This window comes from Podarcis raffonei, chromosome 7 (genome assembly GCF_027172205.1).
Source record: "Podarcis raffonei isolate rPodRaf1 chromosome 7, rPodRaf1.pri, whole genome shotgun sequence".
Taxonomy (NCBI): Eukaryota; Metazoa; Chordata; class Lepidosauria; order Squamata; family Lacertidae; genus Podarcis; species Podarcis raffonei.
The window spans coordinates 85,663,032-85,684,612 of NC_070608.1; the positions used below are offsets into that span (position 1 = coordinate 85,663,032).

Consider the following 21,581-nt stretch of genomic DNA (forward strand, 5'->3'; position numbering starts at 1 on the left):
GTCAGTTGCTAAAATTAATCTGGACCCCATTATTATCAGCTCTAAGTAGGGGGTATTTCCCCTCATGAGACAAACATTGAAAATGTTTATGCCACACTCTTTTAACGTGTGTGTAACTCCAATTCATATTCTGCAAATTGGACCAGGAACATGACACCATATTGCAAATAAAAACTCCAATTTCAGTGAATAGTTGAGAGAATTAACCTGCTGTTTTTCAGCATCTATCACAACCTCATAGCTGGTGGAAGTGAGACAAGGGGAGCAGGGCCAGCCACTGGGTATCTCGGAGGTCAAAGTGCCTCAAGAAACCCAAACCAATTCTTACCTGACATGATGGCAAGCCAGGGCAACCACACCTTTGAATGTTACTTCAGCACAGTCTCCCAAATGGGAAAATCAAATTCCAAATGGGCAAAAATAGTCCTTGCCGTGAGCCTAGGCAGAAAGAGAAATTGAGAAAATAAATCACAAGTAAACAAGTAAACTTTATGATCACTTGAGGACCTCAAGTCTAAGTACTGACTCTCACTATGTGCAGCATGTTCAGTTGCAATGCTGAATTAGGAAGGTCTTCGGCTCAGATGCACTCCATGTGTTAAAGGTTCCAGAGCACACTAGACTCCTCTGAGACACCATAAATCAGCCTGGAAGTCCAAGCAGCATGAAGCTAGGGATTCTTTGTGCTATAAGATAGGGAGCTGCCCTACACTGTTCCCTTTCCAAAAATATACTATATAAGCATGACTATTAATATGTGCAAAAGCATTAGTGAACTCTTGGGAGTGGATTCCAGTGGGACTTTAAACTCCAACCAAATTTTAGGGGATGTAAATGAATACTTGCACCATATTTTGAACCTACTTTTGCAAACAGATATGCGCTCCGTGATTTGATGCTAGTATCCTATGCAAAAATCATGAAGACCAGACCCATTGGAATTAGTGCTTTGGATCAATGTTTGTGTCATAGCAGTGCTGGCAAAGGCCAGATCTGTAATTTTTACTCTACAGCCTATGGATCAATAATAGAATTACAGAATCGTAGAAAAGGAACCTGAGAGTCATCTAGTCCAACCCTCTGCGATGCAGGAATATCAATGTAAGCCTTCATTCAATGGTTTTGAGAGGATCCCCTCTGAAAATCATACAATGATCCACTTTTTATTCACTATACAGTAGGTTTTCACGGTCACCTGTGTTAATTTTGTATCTCCCAATATTCTGATAATGGCTAAACACCACACATCAGCCACACTATTATGTGACTAATTTGAACCCAATGGGTTTTGACTATATGCAATTTTCTATTTAGGTGCCATCCCTGGAACGTAGTTTGTGTGATTCGCAGGATTAGACAAAAGTTCCATTTAGATCAACATCATAGCATTTCTTACAGTGGAAAATCAGATTGTGTCTAAAAACAGGGCATGAAAACAATATCCCCTCTCAAAGCAACTGGTACATTGCCTCCAAGGTTCCATACAACTATTATGTATGGCAAGCACTCAGTGATCCAAGTATCCTCCAAGAGTATTTCTACTTTTCTTAATATTGTTTCTGTGTCCAGGGCAGCTGTCTACCAGCTCCATCAGGTACACTGGCTGAGACCCTACCTGCCTGTGCGTTTTCTCACCAGAGTGGTACATGCTCTGGTTATCTCCTGCTTGGACTATTGCAATGCGCTCTACGTGGGGCTACCTTTGAAGGTGACTTGGAAACTACAACTAATCTAGAATGTGGCAGCTAGACTGCTGATTGGAAGTGGCCGCTAGAACCACACCAGTCCTAAAGGATCTTCATTGGCTCCCAGTGTGTTTCTGGCCTCGGTCCAGTATATGTGAAGGAGCGTCTCCACCCCTATCATTCACTGAGGTCCTCCTCCAAGGGTCTTCTGCTGGATCCCTCACTGGAATTAGTGAAATTATAGGGAACCAGGCGGAGGGCCTTTTCAGCAGTGGCACCCTTCCTGTAGAACGCCCTCCCATCAGATGTCAAGGAGATAAAGAACTAGTCGTATCTCGGAAGTTGAATGGACTCCATTCCGGAAGTCTGTTTGACTTCTGAAACGTTCAGAAACCAAAGTGCGGCTTCTGATTGGCTGCAGGAAGCTCCTGCAGCCAATCGGAAGCCACGTCAGACGTTTGGCTTCCAAAAGAATGTTCAAAAACTGGAACATTCACTTCCAGTTGTAATCATTCAGGAGCCAGAATGTTCGACTCCCAATGCGTTCGGGAGCCAAGGTACGACTGTACACAACTTTTAGAAGACATCTGAAGGCAGCCTGTATCGGGAGGTTTTTAATGTTTGATCTTTTTATTATGTTTTTATATATGCTGTAACCTGCCTAGATGGCTGGGGAAACCTAGCCAGATGGGAGAGGTATAAATAATAAATTATTATTATTATTTTAAAATGTAAGCTAGTGGTCCCCACCACTTCCTGTGACAATACAGCAGACCTGCAAATTATGTGCATTTAACTCGTGAACTTTCAGCTTTAATTTTTTTTGCAAGAAAAATGAAGGGAGGCAAAAACTGGGTGGACATCCAAAAAAAAACAAAAACTGGCAATTCCACCTGCTATTGCACCCATTGCATTTTAACTATATGTGATTTTGGCTTTATGTGTTAAGTTGCTGTTGTGCTGTACATTTCATATATTTGTTCACAGTACTTTCTTGTCTGCTGTCAATCTTCTACCCAAGTTTCTCCACACCATAATGCCCCCAACCTCTACCATGCTCTGCCTCAGTCACCTTTTGTATAAACTAAAAAGGTCCAGATTGCTACTACCTTTCCACCACAGAGGAGATGCTCTGGGCCCTCATCATCTGGGCACTTTTCCCAAGGCGGAGTTGCTGGCCCCAGTCTCACCCCCCTTTTGGAGAGAAACTTGCGCAAAGCATCCCACATGCTGTTGCCCCACGGATTTGTATGGGGCCAGATCTTCACACAGGGGCAGGGGTCCCCAGCCGTAGCCCCCCACTATCCCCTTCCCAACCACATACCCTCCAACATTTCTCTGATGAAAATAGGGACCTCCTATTCAAATAACAGCAATAACAACAACAACAACAATGATAATATTTATAGCCCCCCATCTGACTGGGTTTACTCCATAAACTCTGGGCAGCTTCCCACATCTATAAAAACAAAATAAAAAATTTAAAAGTTCAGATGCTCAGGGGTCGCATCCCTGCATACCTTCCAACATTTCTCTGGTGGAAATTGAGACCTCCTACTCAAATAATAATAATAAATACTACTATTTATACCCACCCCCATCTGACTGAGTTGCCCCACACACTCTGGGCAGCATCCCACATCCATAAAAACGTAATAAAACATTTGAAAAGTTCCCTATACGGGGCTCCCTTCAGATGCTCGGGGGTCGCATCCCTGCAAACCTTCCAACATTTCTCTGGTGGAAATAGGGACCTCCTATTCAACAACCACAATTATAATTTTACTATTTATACCCACCCCCATCTGACTGGGTTGCCCCACACACTCTGGGCAGCTTCCCACATCTACAAAAACGTAATAAAACATTTGAAAAGTTCCCTATACGGGGCTGCCTTCAGGTGGCTAGAGGGTCGCATCCTGGCGTCCCATCCAACATTTCTCTGATGGAAATAGGGACCTCCTACTCAAATTAATAATAATAATAATAATAATAATACTATTTATACCCACCCCCATCTGACTGAGTTGCCCCACACACTCTGGGCAGCTTCCCACATCTTTAAAAACGTAATAAAACATTTGAAAAGTTCCTTATACGGGGCTGCCTTCAGGTTGCTAGAGGGTCGCATCCTGGCGTCCCTTCAACATTTCTCTGATGGAAATAGGGACCTCCTACTCAAATAATAATAATAATAGTAATAATAGTAATAATAATAAATACTACTATTTATACCCACCCTATCTGACTGGGTTGCCCCACACACTCTGGGCAGCTTCCCACATCTTTAAAAACGTAATAAAACATTTGAAAAGTTCCTTATACGGGGCTGCCTTCAGGTTGCTAGAGGGTCGCATCCTGGCGTCCCTTCAACATTTCTCTGATGGAAATAGGGACCTCCTACTCAAATAATAGTAATAATAGTAATAATAATAAATACTACTATTTATACCCACCCTATCTGACTGGGTTGCCCCACACACTCTGGGCAGCTTCCCACATCTTTAAAAGCGTAATAAAACATTTAAAAAGTTCCTTATACGGGGCTGCCTTCAGGTGGCTAGAGGGTCGCATCCTGGCGTCCCTTCAACATTTCTCTGATGGAAATAGGGACCTCCTACTCAAATAATAATAATAATAATAATAATAATAATAATAATAATAATATACTACTATTTATACCCACCCTATCTGACTGGGTTGCCCCACACACTCTGGGCAGCTTCCCACATCTACAAAAACGTAATAAAACATTTAAAAAATTCCTTATACGGGGCTGCCTTCAGGTGGCTAGAGGGTCGCATCCTGGCGTCCCTTCAACATTTCTCTGATGGAAATAGGGACCTCCTACTCAAATAATAATAATAATAATAATAATAATAATAATAATAATAATATACTACTATTTATACCCACCCTATCTGACTGGGTTGCCCCACACACTCTGGGCAGCTTCCCACATCTTTAAAAACGTAATAAAACATTTGAAAAGTTCCTTATACGGGGCTGCCTTCAGGTTGCTAGAGGGTCGCATCCTGGCGTCCCTTCAACATTTCTCTGATGGAAATAGGGACCTCCTACTCAAATAATAGTAATAATAGTAATAATAATAAATACTACTATTTATACCCACCCTATCTGACTGGGTTGCCCCACACACTCTGGGCAGCTTCCCACATCTTTAAAAGCGTAATAAAACATTTAAAAAGTTCCTTATACGGGGCTGCCTTCAGGTGGCTAGAGGGTCGCATCCTGGCGTCCCTTCAACATTTCTCTGATGGAAATAGGGACCTCCTACTCAAATAATAATAATAATAATAATAATAATAATAATAATAATAATATACTACTATTTATACCCACCCTATCTGACTGGGTTGCCCCACACACTCTGGGCAGCTTCCCACATCTACAAAAACGTAATAAAACATTTAAAAAATTCCTTATACGGGGCTGCCTTCAGGTGGCTAGAGGGTCGCATCCTGGCGTCCCTTCAACATTTCTCTGATGGAAATAGGGACCTCCTACTCAAATAATAGTAATAATAGTAATAATAATAAATACTACTATTTATACCCACCCTATCTGACTGGGTTGCCCCACACACTCTGGGCAGCTTCCCACATCTTTAAAAGCGTAATAAAACATTTAAAAAGTTCCTTATACGGGGCTGCCTTCAGGTGGCTAGAGGGTCGCATCCTGGCGTCCCTTCAACATTTCCTTGATGGAACTAGGGACGTTGTCTGAAGGGAAAGCGGGACGTTTCAGAGTCTAATCAGAAACAGGGACCCTGGGAGGCTCTGCACCCCCCACCCCGCGGAGCAGCGCCGCTTCCAGGGCGGTTCCAGAGTCCGCTCCCCCGCGCCGGTTCTCCGGCTACGGGCGCTGCTCCTGCCCGGCGGCGCGGAGGGAGACGAGGCCCCGGCGCCGGCTTCCCTGGCGGCGAGGCCCTTCTCCCCTCAGAGCGCTCACCTCGCCGCCGCCGCCGCCTCACGGGGAGGCCGACCAGGCCGACGCCGACCAGGCCGCCGCCGCCGCCGCCATAGCCAGGCCGAAGCCCCGCGGCTCGCCTGCCGAGCGAGGCCTCCGAAGGGGCACCTGTGGCGCCCGCCGAGCAGGAGCAGCACGACGACGGAGACGACGAGCCCCGGCCGCCTCTCGCGATTGGCCGAGGGGGGAGGGGGAGGGGCCTGAATAAGCCCCGCCCCTCTCCGCCGGTCGAGCGCGGAGGGATTCCGACCGCGGGTTTATTCGCGCGTTTATTCCGCACGTTCCAGACGCCCGTTTGCCTCCTGCAGATGAACCTCAAGAAGGCGGGTCGCCAAAAAAGGATGAAATCCGGGAAAATTCACTTGAAAAAGAAAAGGAAGCTGGTTTATTTATTTATTTATTTTGGAAACAGGAGCATTTTGTTAAGGATGGAACAATTTAAAAGGCAAGGACCGCTTGCTTATGACACGTGTGTGCTCTCTGTATGTGTGTGTTTGGATCTAGAGGTCAACACGCGCGTTTCCACCACGAGAAGACACACGATCAGCTGCAAAAACAAGAGCGAAAACAAAAAGCGAAGAAAATGAGACGCTGACATACAAAGCACTTCGCATTTGTGATTTTGAAGGAAAATGCAGCCAATCGACTTTAAATTCTTTCACTGCAATGGTTCAGCAGCCAGCAGGTTTTTTTTTTAGGAAACTTGTGGTTTCCCCCCCCCCTTTTATTGGTTATTTATTTTATTATTCAGAGGCTTACACTACATCACTGCAGTTTGGCCAGAGCAAAATAGATGCAAACTATCTGAGCAGGGAGAAGTCTGTCTGTAGTTCCGAAATGTTGACTATAATATAAAAATAACTTCAGATATCAAGGCAGAGGACTTTTCTGAAAGGATGTGCTCTGCAGGCTTCAGCTTCCCAGGAAGACCTGCTTCCGGCACATTTCTGGCAATTCATAGCTGAAGGCTAACCAATGTGCTAATCATATCCTCAAATAAAGAGGCATTTCCCTTCTCAATAAGCTGTTTATAGCAGCCCCATTACATCTGGATAGTATAAATTCATATTTTCCCATGCACTGATGAAATAGCATGTACTGTAATGCATTTATTTGGGCTTGTTGGCTGGCAGAAGTTGCGTCACCATGAACTGAGAGACCTTGGGTGCTCTTCTGTGGTTACAAGTTAACATTCAGAATTATAAAAATACACAGCAAATTCCTCTACACTTGATTTCTCTGGAACTGTGATTACTTAAGGAGGCAGCTCTTTATTCAGGGAATTTGCAAAATTTCTTCCAATGCAATGCCACAATATTCTTGAATGTACTTTGCAATGCAAAGCAGCAATATATTTCTGTCTTTGGCCGCTCTCATGTTTGCTTGTGTTTTTGTTTTTAAAAAAAGCATTACAGATCCAAAGCTCCAATATGAGCTGGATGCACAAATAATTGTAGTTGGATACCGGTATATAAATTCTGTTTTTAATTGGACAGCATACATTTCACCAGGATCATTTCTCACTTCATTATCAAACTGGGCACACACACTGCGAAATACAAAGGGACAAAGTAATTAGACGAAGAGGCGTTCTAACAGCCCATTCTGTGTTGGCTGCACGCATTATCTTGTTTTGCTCTCTCCACCTCCATTGTGTACACTAATTTCAGGAAAGGCGCTACCATGTGGAGTGCTTCAGCTCAGTCCTGCAGAGCAGTGGTGTTGCTTGGGTTCCCATCTTCGCATGCGCTCCCACTTACATGCGCGCCAAAACCGGCGTTGAAAGGGGGCGGGGTGGAACGGGGCAGCGGCAGAATGGGGGGATCCCAGTGTAAGTGGCTCTCACCGGTGTGCCACAGAAAGAACGTGTTTGGTCAAGGGAGCTCTGGACTCAAAAGAGTTGAAAACCACTGCCGTAGGGTATATAGTGGTACCTCAGGTTACATACGCTTCAGGTTACATATGCTTCATGTTACAGACTCCGCTAACCCAGAAATAGTGCTTCAGGTTAAGAACTTTGCTTCAGGATGAGAACAGAAATTGTGCTCCGGCGGCGTAGCAGCAGCAGGAGGCCCCATTAGCTAAAGTGCTGCTTCAGGTTAAGAACAGTTTCAGGTTAAGAACGGACCTCCGGAACGAATTAAGTACTTAACCTGAGGTACCGCTGTATTCTGGACTGCACACACAGCTGACGTTCAGCACAAAGCAGTCCTGTTGCGCTCTAATGCTAAGTCAAACTATGAACACGCTCCATGTTTTCATGTGTGCTGTGCGCTGCCAGAGAATATTAGGGAAGCTGCCATTACTAATCTTCTTAAAAATTTAATACCTCTACTCTAGCTAGGCGCAGAATCCCGTTTTTAATTGCGATCAACCAGCTGTTTGTGAGAAGCCCACAAACAGGGCATGAGAGTAGCACCTGTAACTTGTTTGTGCTGCAGCAACTAGGACAGTAAGGAGCACTTAAGAAGACGGAGTCCCAGCCTTCCTGCAACGCAGTTGGGAAACAGAAGGGTTCCCTGCTTCTGGAAGAGACTCCAGTATTCAGAATGTGGCCACAGCCTCCCTTTGGAAAGGTGTTTGTCTGTCCCTTGCAAGCAACAGCGACACGTGAAGTCCTCTCCCAGATGTTGCAAGGTGTTCACATAGAGACAAACTGCCGTGATTGTGTAGGCAGGCTGCTTATAGCCACACGTAACTTCATCAAATGCTTCCCAGGCAATGGATGGGGTTTCATGATGAATCTATGAGATTACCCAAGCCATGTTTGTCTTAATAGCATTTCACACAATTTTCAAGGCCATTTTGATGGTGGCAGTCACCCCATCGATCAGGCATTATTCCAAAGCTACCGGGTTCCTCCTCATGCCCCAGAGTTTTTCCTGCAGCAGGAACTATTGCAGTTTCTACAACATAGTCAAAGAGTGTGTTTATTGATGGGTTCTTGCACAGTTTACTTTTATTCTTTAAAAAAACAACAACACTAAAGCAATTTCTGGTCAATAGTGTCTTTTTTCTTTCTTTATTTCTTTTGCTTCTCCCTACATTAAACAAGTGCATAGTTTAGGAAAGTGTTAAGGCATTTCATAGGGTGAAAAACATGTCCTGGATTTCGGTTTGGTCAAACGGATGTGCCTTCCTTGGCAACGTCTTCATTTTCTCCCTGAAGCAGAATGAAAAGTAAGTTATTGCACTTTGTGTTCTAAACAGTTTTCAAGAAGCAGCTTGTCAGAACAGAAAAAAAATTAAAGAAACCTTGTAAATTAAGATTACAGATGTGAGGAATTCAAATGCGGTTTATACTGGGGTCTTACAGAGACAAAATTAATGTAGGAATTTCGGGGTTTCTGAATTGTACAATCCCCCCTCCTCTTGCATAATATATCATGCGCTTATCTGCATGCTCTGATCTTACTACATTGTACAAATTGTATCTCATGTTGCAGAAAGCCACTCCCGACATAAGGAGGGGGGTGTTGCGGGCTCACGCCCCATCTACACCCTCACAGGACTGGCTGCAGTCCCACGGGACTAGGGGATTCCCAGGTCATTAGTATTCATTATTCATAGTGCTAGCCAATTGGCTGGCGGTGGGGGCGGGCTTACTAGGGGGCATTTAAGGTCGGGGCAGCCCTGGCTTGCCCCTTTTCTTCCCTTTCAGCTGCTGCGGTTTCCCACCCACCCGCCCTCTAGGTTTGCATCTGGACTTTGGTATGGGCTTTGGCTGGTCGCCGCAAGGGGCCTGGTAGGAGTTTTTCCATTTGGCTAATTGGCTGTATTTGGAAGCCACTGGTTTTTTCGCCTACCTCGTAGCAAAACATCACAACTCCCTGGTCTTGGCGGTTAGGCATTGGCTGGGGTATTGTTATGCAAATGAGTTGGGGGGGAGGAACGCCATCACCTCCCCCAAATGTTGAAGGGTAGTTCGTTAAAGGACTCCAGGCGGAGTCGCCTCGTCCAAAACCTATGGAGGCTAGGGCCTAAAGCGCGCTCCCGAGCGGTAACCCCTTGGGGAGCGCCTAGGGATGTGCATCTCGGGGGGCTCCCCCTGTTGGTGCTTAACCCTTCCCGGTTCTATGCCGGATAGTCTGATAGGGCCAATGCCTAAAGCCAATACCGCTCTTACCTGTAATCAATAAAGTTGTGGCCATTTTCGCCCATTAACCTAAATTCTGGTGTCCGGTGTCTTTATTTATTCCATCTGTGGGAGGGGGCAGGAATCGCCACGCAAAGCAATGGGGGGGGGGAACAGGTGCTGGGCTACCACGGTCAACTGAAGCCCTATATTTTTAACCATGTTTAGCGCTGCCCTCCAAGTTCTTCAGTACCAAAAATTGTTTCTTTTTCCAGTAGGAGACAATGCCAGGTTATTGTGGGCAGATGAGTCAAGGAAAGAGGAGGAATTCAAGTACCGTTTCCTTAAGCTGTTCCTGCAGTTTTACCACTGTGTCTTTTTCCTTGGCCAGCTGCTCTTGGGTGACTTGCAAAAGCTCTTTTAGTTTGGTAGCTGCACATCCCAAGTCCTTTGTTAACTTCTTCTCCTTCTCTAGTGTTTCCTTCAGTTGGCAAAACAAAACAAACAAACAAACAATTATTCTCAGGGCAACGAATGTGTGGTACAGTGGTACCTCGGGTTACATACACTTCAGGTTACAAACTCCGCTAACCCAGAAATAGTACCTCGGGTTAAGAACTTTGCTTCAGGATGAGAACAGAAATCGTGCTCTGGCAGCATGGCGGCAGCGGGAGGCCCCATTAGCTAAAGTGGTGCTTCAGGTTAGGAACAGTTTCAGGTGAAGAACGGACCTCCGGAATGAATTAAGTACTTAACCCGAGGTACCACTGTATTTCCAAGAAGGTGGAATTCAATGGTGAGTTCCCACATCTCTGCCTTGTTCTTCCCTCTGCCTAAAGCAACCCAGTGGTAGAAGCCTTACCTGGAGCCGCAAAACATCTTCCTTGGCAGCCTCGTTTCCACCAAGTTTTAGCTTCTCCAGTTCAGCCTGCAAGCTGCACACCAAGTCCTGAGCCTTGAATTTCAAAAAAGTTGAAGCTTAAATCAGTTGCACTCTTGAAGAGCCGAAATAACAAACACTTTAATAAAAAAGGAACTTATCAAGACAGAAACTTCTCAGGACAGGCATTGTAAGGCGGATCATAAACACATAAAACTTCATCTAGAATATTTTTATTACTCTAATGATGCTAAAAAAATGTGGTCAAATCTGGTGCGTTACGCACTGAAAGTGTCAGGCCCTTTTAAAGATCTAGTATTGAAACCATTGTCCAAAACCACATACAGAGCTAAACTTCTAATACTGAACTGAAAACCACCGGGGGGGCGGGGGCAGCACACAAAACAAAGCCACTCCAGTATGGTACAAGAAGGAATTGCTGGGTATTGATTAGATCCCATCCAAATAGCTGTGCTGATTTGGAAGCAGGAAATGTTAATGAAAAGTACATTGGGACAAGGACATAACATAACGGAACGGAAGGGAAATATAGTTTTCCAAGTATGGGGCACAATATCTCATAATTGTGTTACTTATCTATTAGCTCCCTTCCTGCTACTGATTGTCCCCTAAATCGCACAGCTGCAATGTGTGTGTTAGAAACACACCAGAGAAAGCTCTTGGTGCAGGCAAAGTGAAGAGAGGTTTCTGGCCTAATCCTGGCTGGTAAGAGAAGGGATGAATCTTCCTCTGAGTGATCTCAAGAAGAAATTGGGAGACTCTTTGCCAGTAATGGGGAGACGCGGGTGGCGCTGTGGGTTAAACCACAGAGCCTAGGACTTGCTGATCAGAAGTTCAGCGGTTCGAATCCCCACAACAGGGTGAGCTCCCGTTGCTCGGTCCCTGCTCCTGCCAACCTAGCAGTTCGAAAGCACACCAGTGCAAGTAGATAAATAGGTCCCGCTCCTATGGGAAGGTAAACGGCGTTTCCATGCGCTGCTCTGGTTTGCCAGAAGCGGCTTAGTCATGCTGGCCACATGACCCGGAAGCTGTATGCCGGCTCCCTCAGCCAATAAAGCGAGATGAGCGCCGCAACCCCAGAGTCGGTCATGACTGGACCTAATGGTCAGGGGTCCCTTTACCTTTATGCCAGTAATGAAAGGGAAAAAATCAAAAGACACTGCGGCATGTTATGCATAAAGCATAATGTGTGGTTTGGCCCAAAATGTCTACGTGAAGAATTTGAGAATAAATTCACATACTAGTTTCTGTGGACAGGGTTTATTTTATTTTATGTACGGCACCCAAACCAACTTGGCTGAGGCTTGTGTTTCTTTATAGGACTGTCAACACACACCAGTGAAAACAAAATTGCTATTGTTAACACAATAACTTGTGGCAGTTGAAAGACCTCCAAATTAAGAGCCCCCAATCTTTGCATCAGTGGCGAAGTGACTTCAAATATTGTTATGTGGGCTTGAGGTTTACCAGTGGCCTGTAAGTTTTACTATCTTATTGACAACAACAAAGAAACTCTGTCATGATGTAATCATTTACCTGAGCCAGCTCCTGGGCTTTTTTGAGTGCTTCTGTTTTTCTTGAGTCCAGGTGTTCTTGGGATTCAGATAACAGCTGTCTCAGCTAAAACACACAGAGACACAATAGCAGTACCTTAGTACAGGCATAGGCAAACTTGGCCCTCCAGATGTTTTGAGACTACAATTCCCATCATCCCTGACCACTGGTCCTGTTAGCTAGAGATGATGGGAGTTGTAGTTCCAAAACATCTGGAGGGCCAAGTTTGCCTATGCCTGCCTCAGTATATAAATAGAGTTTATTTGAAGATGAAGAGCCATAACCTTCTGTGACCATATAACGAAGGATGGGGTCACTGTTTGTCTGTGTTCTTTCAGTGCTCATGGTTTTCACCATGCAGGTTCAGTTTGTGCTGAACCTTAAGTCTGTTTTGTATTGATGTAAACCTCTAGAATGTATTTTGTATAGCTAACTATTTAGCTCTATCCCCAGTATATCTTAGCTTATTGCTATAGCTAGTGGCTAATGCAAATAAAGTTTCTATCTGCCTAGTTGGGCTCAGCACAGAGCAAGCGTCTCAACAGTGAACTCAGCTCTGCCACTGAGCTGAAAAATGCAGAAAATGTTGAGCTGTAGCTCAAAAATGTGACTGATGTTGGCTCTAATGCAAATCAGCTGCCCTCAGTTATATTGCAGAAATATAGCAAGGCATGGAACGCGACTCTTTTCTATGTTTAGTATTAATATAATACTTAGGCTTTTTAAAAAAAACAAAAGCAGTGGTTTACAGAAGCAGGAGCTCAATACAGGAGGCAGTCTGATGCAAACAAAGTTCAGTCGCATAAAATTCCATGCCTAAATCCATTTACAACAGATTTCTCCTCCATCCAGTGTGATACTTTATAGTATCCATCAGGGTTAAACTTAATGGTTTATTTCTTTTAAACAACAACAATTTTTAATTAAATATTTTCTTGTATTCCTGAGGATTTCCTGACAGCAGAAGGTGCTTTCTATTTAAGAACCTACCGTATTTTTCGCTCTGTAACACGCACCTGACCATAACACGCACATCGTTTTTAGAGGAGAAAAACAAGGGGGGAAATTCTGAATGAAACAGTGGATGTATCATTTTTGTGCCTCATGCTGTGGCCACAGACATGTGATCTGATGGTGAATTTGGGGTGACCCAATGCAAAGATCCTGAGGATCCATGTGGATCCGTGCTTTGTAACCACGTTTTAAGTGGGGAGGGAAGGAAAAACACAGAAGGGACAAGGAGCACGAGAGGGGTGTGCAGAGAAGCAGCTGGCTAAGAATGCAGGAGAGGGGTTTAACGGGAGGGAGGAAAGGAAGGCAAAAGTTTCCACCCACCCACCCACCCACCCAAGCCAGCCCTCTCTTTCTCTCCCACCTGCATGTTTTCCGGCTGCCTGCGAGTCCCTAAAATGCTTCCCTGGGCGCAGCAGCACCAGAGCACGGAGAGGAATTAGAAGGAAGGACGTGATCCTTTCCTTTCCCCTCTGCTTGCCTGGAGGGGAGGGGATTTGCCTGCTCTTTGTTCCATTTGAGCAAACAGCAACCGAAACAGAAGCGGGTGGGCAGTAAGACCCTGAGGCAGAATGCAGGAAAGCAACAGCTTCTTCTCTCGTGTGATTGGATTTTTGCCAGATTTTTGCCCCTGCGCTTGGGAGGGTCGGCTCCAGGGACCACACATTCGCTCAATAACACGCACAGACATTTCCCCTTACTTTTTAGGAGAAAAAATCTGCGTGTTATAGAGAGAAAAGTACGGTAGTTCTGCACACTGTGCTTCAAACCCTCCCTCTTCCTTGTTCTTGGTTTTCCCAGAACAGACAACCTAAGAATCTAATGAGAGCCTGCATCATGTTCTCACAGTGGCCAAAACCTGTGGGAAACCAGAGAGCAGGATCCAAGCGAAAGAACCCTCTTGTGGGCCCAAAAATGGAAGCAAAAAGAACTACCAACATTAGAAGAATGGAGGATGAAATTGATGGACTATGCAGATTTAGACAAGCTAACAGGAAGGATCTGAGACCGGCAGGACCAGAGGTTTACCGAAGACTGGACTAAATTTACTGAGTATTTGAAAAGTATTTGTGATGATCAGATTACGTTTGTAGGACTACAAAAAGTTCTGTGAGGAGTAATTTAAGAAATATTGTAAAAATGGAAAGGGAGAAATGATTTGTTAGAAAAGGTAAAGGCAATATTAAGTTAAGAATTGCAGGAGAAATAAACGAGATGGAAGGCTATCAGAGATGCTGAGGGAAGTCCAAACAAGGACATATGTATAATAATTTGTGTGGTATGTTTTTAAATTTTTTGTATGCTAAAAATTAATAAAAAATATTATATAAAAAAAGAAAGAACCCTCTTGTGGTTTCCAGCAACTGGTATTTGGAACTGTAGAGGCAGAGCACAGCCACCGTAGCCCAATAGCCTTCAATAACCTTATGCTCATCAATTTGTCCAATTCTCTTTTAAAGCCATCGGGGTTGGTGGCCAACACTGCTTAGTGTGGGACCAAGTTCATAGTTTAACTGCGTGAAGAAGCACTTTTTTCATCTGTCATGACTCTCCCAATATTCAGCTTCAGTGGAAATTCAAGTGTTATGAAAGAGGACAAACACAACTTTTTGTGTTAATATTTGAGATCTATAACTTGACTTCTCATTTCATTTTTAAGCCATCAATGCAACTTAAAATCAAAGTTAATAAAGGTTCTATTCACCCAGTGGGACTGCATTCAAAGAAGTGTTTTAACAATCGGGGTCTAGATTATTAAATGGCAAATCCCTTTTACTATTTCCCCCCACACTGAACCTGTGAACACTTTCTGCTGAATCACATAATAGATCTCTGTAACTCAAAAGAATGCCTATTCCTTTACTACGAGCTTGAAAAGGTGCATCTACTTTTCATCGCTGACACCACATGATTCTTTCCTTAACCTTTTCAGCCACCAATTCTCCAAATCATGATTGATACACTTTCCCTAAGAACTCAAATGTTTCACAAACACTTACATGCTCAACTTCTTTCATGTAATTCTGACGTTCAGAGTTGGCTGTTGCCAAGTGATTTTCCAGCTGTGCTTCCAAAAGAGAGGTGTATTCTTTCAGCTGTTAAAAAAGTGGGGGGCAGGCAGAACAACAGGAAGCTGTTAAGATCACATTTCCCCCTTATACCAGAAAATTTGCATTGGGATCATATTTATACATTCCTGGACACCACAAGAAATCCTCCCTCCTCTTAAGGAAAGGGTTTTGGGATTACACATCCCAGTCATGTTTTGGGCTTGCTCTGCGTTAGCCAAGTTCATGTCCCACAGTCTAAAGGAAAGTGGTAAAATGCCCCATTTTCAAATTTTTCATATACTTTCCTTCTGGAGTTTTGGAATGCTTTCATACCTTGTCTGTATTCTGAAGTTCCATCCTTAACTTCTCCACATCATCTTCAAGAGATTTCATTTGGTCCTGGGACTAAATGAAGCATTTCCCACACCCAAGGGACCAGAAATTAGAGCATTAGTGTATAGCATTTACCATTAATATTTTCACTTGAGAGATATCTTGGCACAAATATGCCTTACATGCTTACATGCCTTGAGCTCAAGGAAAACAAGACAAAACACCTAAGGGCTATCGGGTGAAAGTGAAGTTGCAGGTAGAGAATTTCCAGCTGTGTATTATTATCATCATCATCATCATCGTCATTATTATTAATTAATTAAATTATATACTGTCCTTCACCCATAGATCTCAGGCGGTTCTTTCTTAACACATAACTGAAAAAGCTACATACGTTCACCTCCGTTATCTAAACCGCCTGAGGGGAAGTGCCTAATTTTTGGTCATGGAATAATATCGTTGGCAGAGGGGTAAACCAATGAGATATTTCACCATCACCTCTGCGCTGCACAGTGGAAAGTACCTTCTGAAGTGCTTCTTCAGATGCAACCAGCTTCGCTTTCCACACCTGCTCCTCTTCCTCCACGCTCTTCTGCAAGTCCTTGAGCATCCGTTCCTAGTTTTGAGAAACAAAGCATGAAAACACAACTGAGAATAGAAAGGACTTTACATTTGAAGTTCATTCTCTTCATTAGATGAGTTGGTACTCTTGCCACTAGCTCTGCAAATCTTGAGCAAGAGACTGCTCAGTTCCAGAACTTGGAAAAACTAACAACTTAAAAACTGTTAAACACAGAATAATTAACCACATCCGTTGTTCCGAGAAAACTATCCCTGAACTCCTTTTTTCCCAGTTGTTTCTGCTGTTTTCAGAGTCATAGTCTGGGAAAGGATCCCGGGGCTGGAGGGTGGAGCAAGACAGGTGGAAAAGCCATTGCCTGCAGAAAATCTTTCTCCCCTCAGTTCTTCCTCTGGAACAGAACAGGTCTCTTATAGAGTAGAATGTCCAAAAGTGGCACCTATCCCAGTGTTAAGTTGTGGGTGAACATATCAGACGACACAGCGATTCTTCATACAGCTCTTGTTTATTCACAGGCCAGAACAGAACTGAACTGAAGGGTTCAGCCAGCCTGCTTATATAGAGCTCCACTACAACGCAACTGTAACCACTTTCTGTAACTATCCAATCACTGAACGTCACTTTCGATCCCTTATTTGCATATGTGGACCTGAACTATCTACAGTATCCTCCTGCTGGCCCAGGGTGAGAACTTCAGTACATAACACCCAGGACAAGCAAAGCACTGAAACAAGAGCCCTTACGGGAAACCAACTTTTCTGAGCAGTACCCAGTCAACTGGACTCAATGTAATATGTCTATCTGGTATAAACATTTTCACTTACTGTCTCTGCGAGAATGGTCCTATACTGATCACATTCTGCTTGCAGTGCACTCATTGCCTCATTTGCTTCTCTTAACGGAAGTGTCATCTCCTAAAAACACATTTCAGAGACAAGCTTTTAGAGGAAACTGCACTGAGTAATTCAATACCTGAGTTGAAAGCAGCCAAAAAGTCCATCAACCCCAACCCTAAAAACGCCACAAAATTCAGTATGCCAAAATATGATATACTGCACAAATGTATTTATATAATAATTTCAGAGAATACACAAATAAATACAGAAAGGCAAAACTACTTGCTAGAGTTGGCCAATGTGGCAACTAACTCATCCCATCCATGCAAAGATTTCCCCTTCTGCAATGAGACCTTCCTCCCCTTTAATCTGCCTGTACATGCTGCAAATCTCCTCAAATCTGCTCCATAGGGTTGAGGGAAACCCGTAGAACCAACTGGGGGGGGGTGCATGTGGGCAGGACAGAGGGGAATGTTGTACAAACAGAAATCTGTGTGCTGACAAAATCTTCACTTAGAGCTATACTGGCTACAACTCATCGTGATCGCTGGTGGTCTTCTCTAGCTTGAGGGAAGGTGATAAACCCTCCCACACCCAGGACTCAAAATCCTCCCCTGGTGCCATTTTAAATCAGCTTGACCCACTTTACATCTGGGGAAAATAAAATGTAGATTTAGATGCTGTTTGCTTTCTCCTCTAGACTGTGATTTAGGATTTACCATCCTCTTTTAAGCAAAATATGGGTGCGGGTGGCGCTGTGGGTTAAACCACAGAGCCTAGGGCTTGCTGATCAGAAGGTCGACGGTTCAAATGTATGAAACAAATAATAAATGTTGGAAATGTAAGGAAAAAGAAGGACTTTTTACCATATGTGGTGGGAATGTAAGAAAGTGAAGGACTTCTGGGAAATGATTTATAATGAGATTTTTAAAATGTTGAAATATACATTTGTAAAAAACCCCAGAAGCCCTTTTACTTGGTATTGTACGTACAGAGATTCATAAGTGTGATAAAAATTGTTTTTATATGCGACAACTGCAGCAAGGATACTGTTAGCCCAACGATGGAAGCAGGAAGAATTACCAACAAAAGAAGAGTGGCAGATGAAATTGATGGATTATGCCGAGTTGGCGAAATTAACTGGGAAAATTCGGAACCAGTAAGACCAGACTTCCCTGAAGGACTGGAAAAAATTCATGATATATTTGAAAGACTATTGTAATCAATTAACATCGCTTGTAGGGTTACAAGAAGTTTTGTAAGGAGAACAATATGAATTATTGCGAAAGAGGACTAAGAAGGAGTTTGTTTAGGATTTGGATTTTATAGCAATAATTATAATAATAAAATGCAAAATTAGAAAGGATGTTAGAAAACCATCAGTTGAGGTTGATGAAAGTCCTAGGCTGTGATAGGCAAAGGTTCATTATGTTGTTTAAAATGGGATGTTACGTTTGGAAAACGTGTAAAAACCAATAAAAATTATATATATAAACAAATGTTTTATTTAACATCAAGTTATTAGCCTTCCTCAAACATGGATATCTGCCACTAGACAAATGACCAAACTACACAATATGTTACAATGTGTGTGATCGTATCCAATGTGTTGGGTTTGTGTGATTTTCTGTTTGTTTGTGAAAGACCGTTCGACTTCCAAAACGTTCGAAAACCGAACTGCGGCTTCTGATTGGTTGCAGGAAGGTCCTGTAGCCAATCAGAAGCTGTGGAAGCCCCGTCGGACGTTCGGGTTCCAAAAGAACGTTTGCAAACCAGAACAATCACTTCCGGGTTTGCGGCGTTCAGGAGCCAAAACGTCTGAGTTCCAGGGCGTTCAGGATCCAAGGTACAATTGTAGTAGCCACAGACAGGCCCAGCTGGGGTTCATGGGTTTTCTACCATTCTTTCCCTCTGCACTGCATTCCCAATAAAAATTGCCTCCCTTCCATAGTAGGGACGTTGCTATTGCTGCCCGTTCAGCTGCTATTCGACAAAGAAAACCTCCGCCGCCATTGTGCGGCTCAATGCCAAGTTCTCCAAACGAGGCCTTTTTAGTATTGTCCACCCACGATATTTGTTACTGTGTTGTATAACCCTTTTCATGTGAGGGTATTTGCAGATTATACCTACAGGTTCTGTTCTTGCACCCTGCGACTGAAGCGTTTCCAAAGCCTTTTCTTTAAACTGTTGCAACCATTCAGCATACGCCTGAGAAGGAAACAAATCATAATAATAATAATAACAACAATAATGAAATATACTCAGAGTCGCAAGTGATTTCATGCTCTTTATTCAGCTCATAGTGGTGAGGAGGAATGAAAGTCCCCTCAAAGTATCTGCTTTATATACACAATGGGCTGCACGTGATTGGCTAATTCCGGAATTCTACTGTAAGCCAATCAGGTTGTGGACTCACTTCTATCTGGAGCATGATTGGGTAGTTCCTGCCAACCAATCATACTGCTGCATTGTTCTAGGACCAATCAGACTGCTGCATTCTGAATCCTATTGTTCTAGGACCAATCAGACTGCTGCCTTTTGGATCCTATTGTTCTAGGACCAATCAGACTGCTGCAGTTTGGATCCTATTCAACTCAGTACATAACAAATAATAATAATAAATTATTACTTATACCCCACCCATCTGGCTGGGCCTCCCCAGCCACTCAGGGCTTATGAAGTGCATAAACATTGCCAAGTATTATATTCCTTTCCAGCTCAAACTTTCAACAGTGTGTCCATTTTTAAGAGCTTGTACTTGTCTAAATCACTCTGTCTCAATTCCTTACCTTCTCTTAATCTCCCTTTATGGATCCCTTTTTAATGTTGTCTGCTGCCTTCAAACACTCCTTCTCTCCTCAACCGGCTTAAGACTTTAACATCCCAGTCCAATAAAAACCAGTTACCCAGTAGCCGAAAGCACAGAAACCATCTGTCCTGGGTTTGGGATACCATTTTTTAATTTATTTATTTACACCATTTATAAAACCCTTAATATTTTAAAAAATATCTCTAATGTACAGTGGTTCCTCACCACTTTCTTGCAGGGAATGATTTTAACCAACAAACTTTCCTTTCAGAAACACATTTGCTAATAAGACTTAAAGGAGCTTCACAGAAAGGGCTTCCTACTGGACTTAGCATAAACTGTGTTGCTAGTATAAAGGTAAAGGACCCCTGACCATTAGGTCCAGTCTCGGACGACTCTGGGATTGCGGCGCTCATCTCGCTTTATTGGCCGAGGGAGCCGGCGTACAGCTTCTGGGTCATGTGGGTCATGACTAAGCCGCTTCTGGCAAACCAGAGCAGCACACGGAAACACCTTTTCCTTCCCGCCGGAGCAGTACATATTTATCTTCTTGCACTTTGATGTGTTTTTGAACTGCTAGGTTGGCAGGAGCAGGGACCGAGCAATGGGAGCTCACCCCGTCATGGAGATTCGAACTGCCTACCTTCTGATCAGCAAGTCCTAGGCTCTGTGGTTTAACCCACAGCGCCACCCGCATCCCGTGTTGCTAGTATAGTTTGCATTAAAAGATGTGCCAGTATGACTCCATTTGCTCACAGCCATTAGGTAGCTCACTGTCTTAATTTCGCTTTCCTACGTAAGTGATGCCCCTTCATGGATCACTGCCTTGTCGTGGCGAAGGGGCTTGAATAACTCAGAGAAACTATGAGCTATGCCGTGCAGGGCCACCCAAGACGGACAGGTCATAGCCGAGAGTTTAGACTAAATGTGATCCACCTGGAGAAGGAACTGGCAAACCACTCCAGCATTTTGCCAAGAAAACTCCATGGAAATAAAAAAGGAGAAGCTTTGAGAAGAAAGTGAGTTTCCAAGGCATGCTGTGGTTCATGGAGTCATGGAGAGTCAAACATGACTAAGACGACTAAACAACAACAAATTATGTGATGAAACTATCCATTGAACCATGGCGCCCCTGGAATGGCAGCAACTCTTCAAGCCCCACTGCCAGAGGCATTTGTTACTGGAAGTACAGAGGACTGCACCCAGAAACATGTGTGTATAGCATTCTTTCGCTGTGCATCTTTCCCTTTAGTTTTTTTTATGTTATTTCCATTTGAAACTGCCTGAATCACGATGCATTTCAGGTCTGGAGAGCATTAAGCAACTAATGCTGCTTACCTGCTGATCACCTAACTGGATCTGTGGGAAGAGGGACAAGAGAACCTTCATTGTTTGTCCCTGAATTATTCCAAGCTGTTGCTCCAATGCTTCCTGGAAGAACAAAGAAAGACTTTCAAAAACTGAAAATGACTTTACACCTTTCTCTTAAGACATCTTTGAGTATCTCTTGAGCGGATGTGTGTCAGTCTACGAGCCTGTCTGTTAAAGATATAAGTTTAATATGTATAAAATGTAATATTTATATGCATTGAAGTTTGAAAAATCTTAGGTAAAAGTTTGCATTTGCAAAGTAGGGAAGTCTGCACTAAGCAAGATGTTTCACTCTGGCAAATGCGGCAGAAAAGGTTAAGAGTTTTCTGTTTCAGTCTTTGGGTTAAATGATGACTCATCCCAGTACCCCAAGCTGCAGATCTCT

At 43.6% G+C, this 21,581-nt stretch overlaps 2 protein-coding genes across 6 annotated transcripts in view; both read right to left on the reverse strand.

Annotated features, from left to right (window-relative positions):
* MARCHF8 (membrane associated ring-CH-type finger 8) overlaps positions 1-5,807 on the reverse strand; it is a 37,435-nt gene extending 31,628 nt beyond the window's left edge. For 2 of the 5 annotated variants that reach the window (XM_053397299.1, XM_053397298.1), the window contains exons 1-2: positions 5,658-5,807; positions 329-438 (exon numbers count right to left, since the gene is read on the reverse strand). The gene's annotated coding sequence lies outside the window, so the exon portion shown is untranslated. Of the gene's footprint in view, positions 1-328; positions 439-3,280; positions 3,346-3,484; positions 3,600-5,657 lie in introns of those variants that run through there. The other 3 variants (XM_053397295.1, XM_053397297.1, XM_053397296.1) reach the window with 3 other exon arrangements.
* A 2,785-nt stretch (positions 5,808-8,592) lies between these two features.
* The window catches only part of RRBP1 (ribosome binding protein 1), a 37,455-nt gene continuing 24,466 nt past the window's right edge, over positions 8,593-21,581 (reverse strand). The window contains exons 13-22 of the mRNA XM_053397300.1: positions 21,164-21,256; positions 19,147-19,224; positions 17,005-17,094; positions 16,124-16,216; positions 15,601-15,672; positions 15,217-15,312; positions 12,188-12,271; positions 10,613-10,705; positions 10,088-10,231; positions 8,593-8,838 (exon numbers count right to left, since the gene is read on the reverse strand). Coding sequence (XP_053253275.1) covers positions 8,797-8,838; positions 10,088-10,231; positions 10,613-10,705; positions 12,188-12,271; positions 15,217-15,312; positions 15,601-15,672; positions 16,124-16,216; positions 17,005-17,094; positions 19,147-19,224; positions 21,164-21,256 — 885 coding nt within the window. The 3' untranslated portion in view covers positions 8,593-8,796. The remainder of the gene's footprint in view (positions 8,839-10,087; positions 10,232-10,612; positions 10,706-12,187; positions 12,272-15,216; positions 15,313-15,600; positions 15,673-16,123; positions 16,217-17,004; positions 17,095-19,146; positions 19,225-21,163; positions 21,257-21,581) is intronic.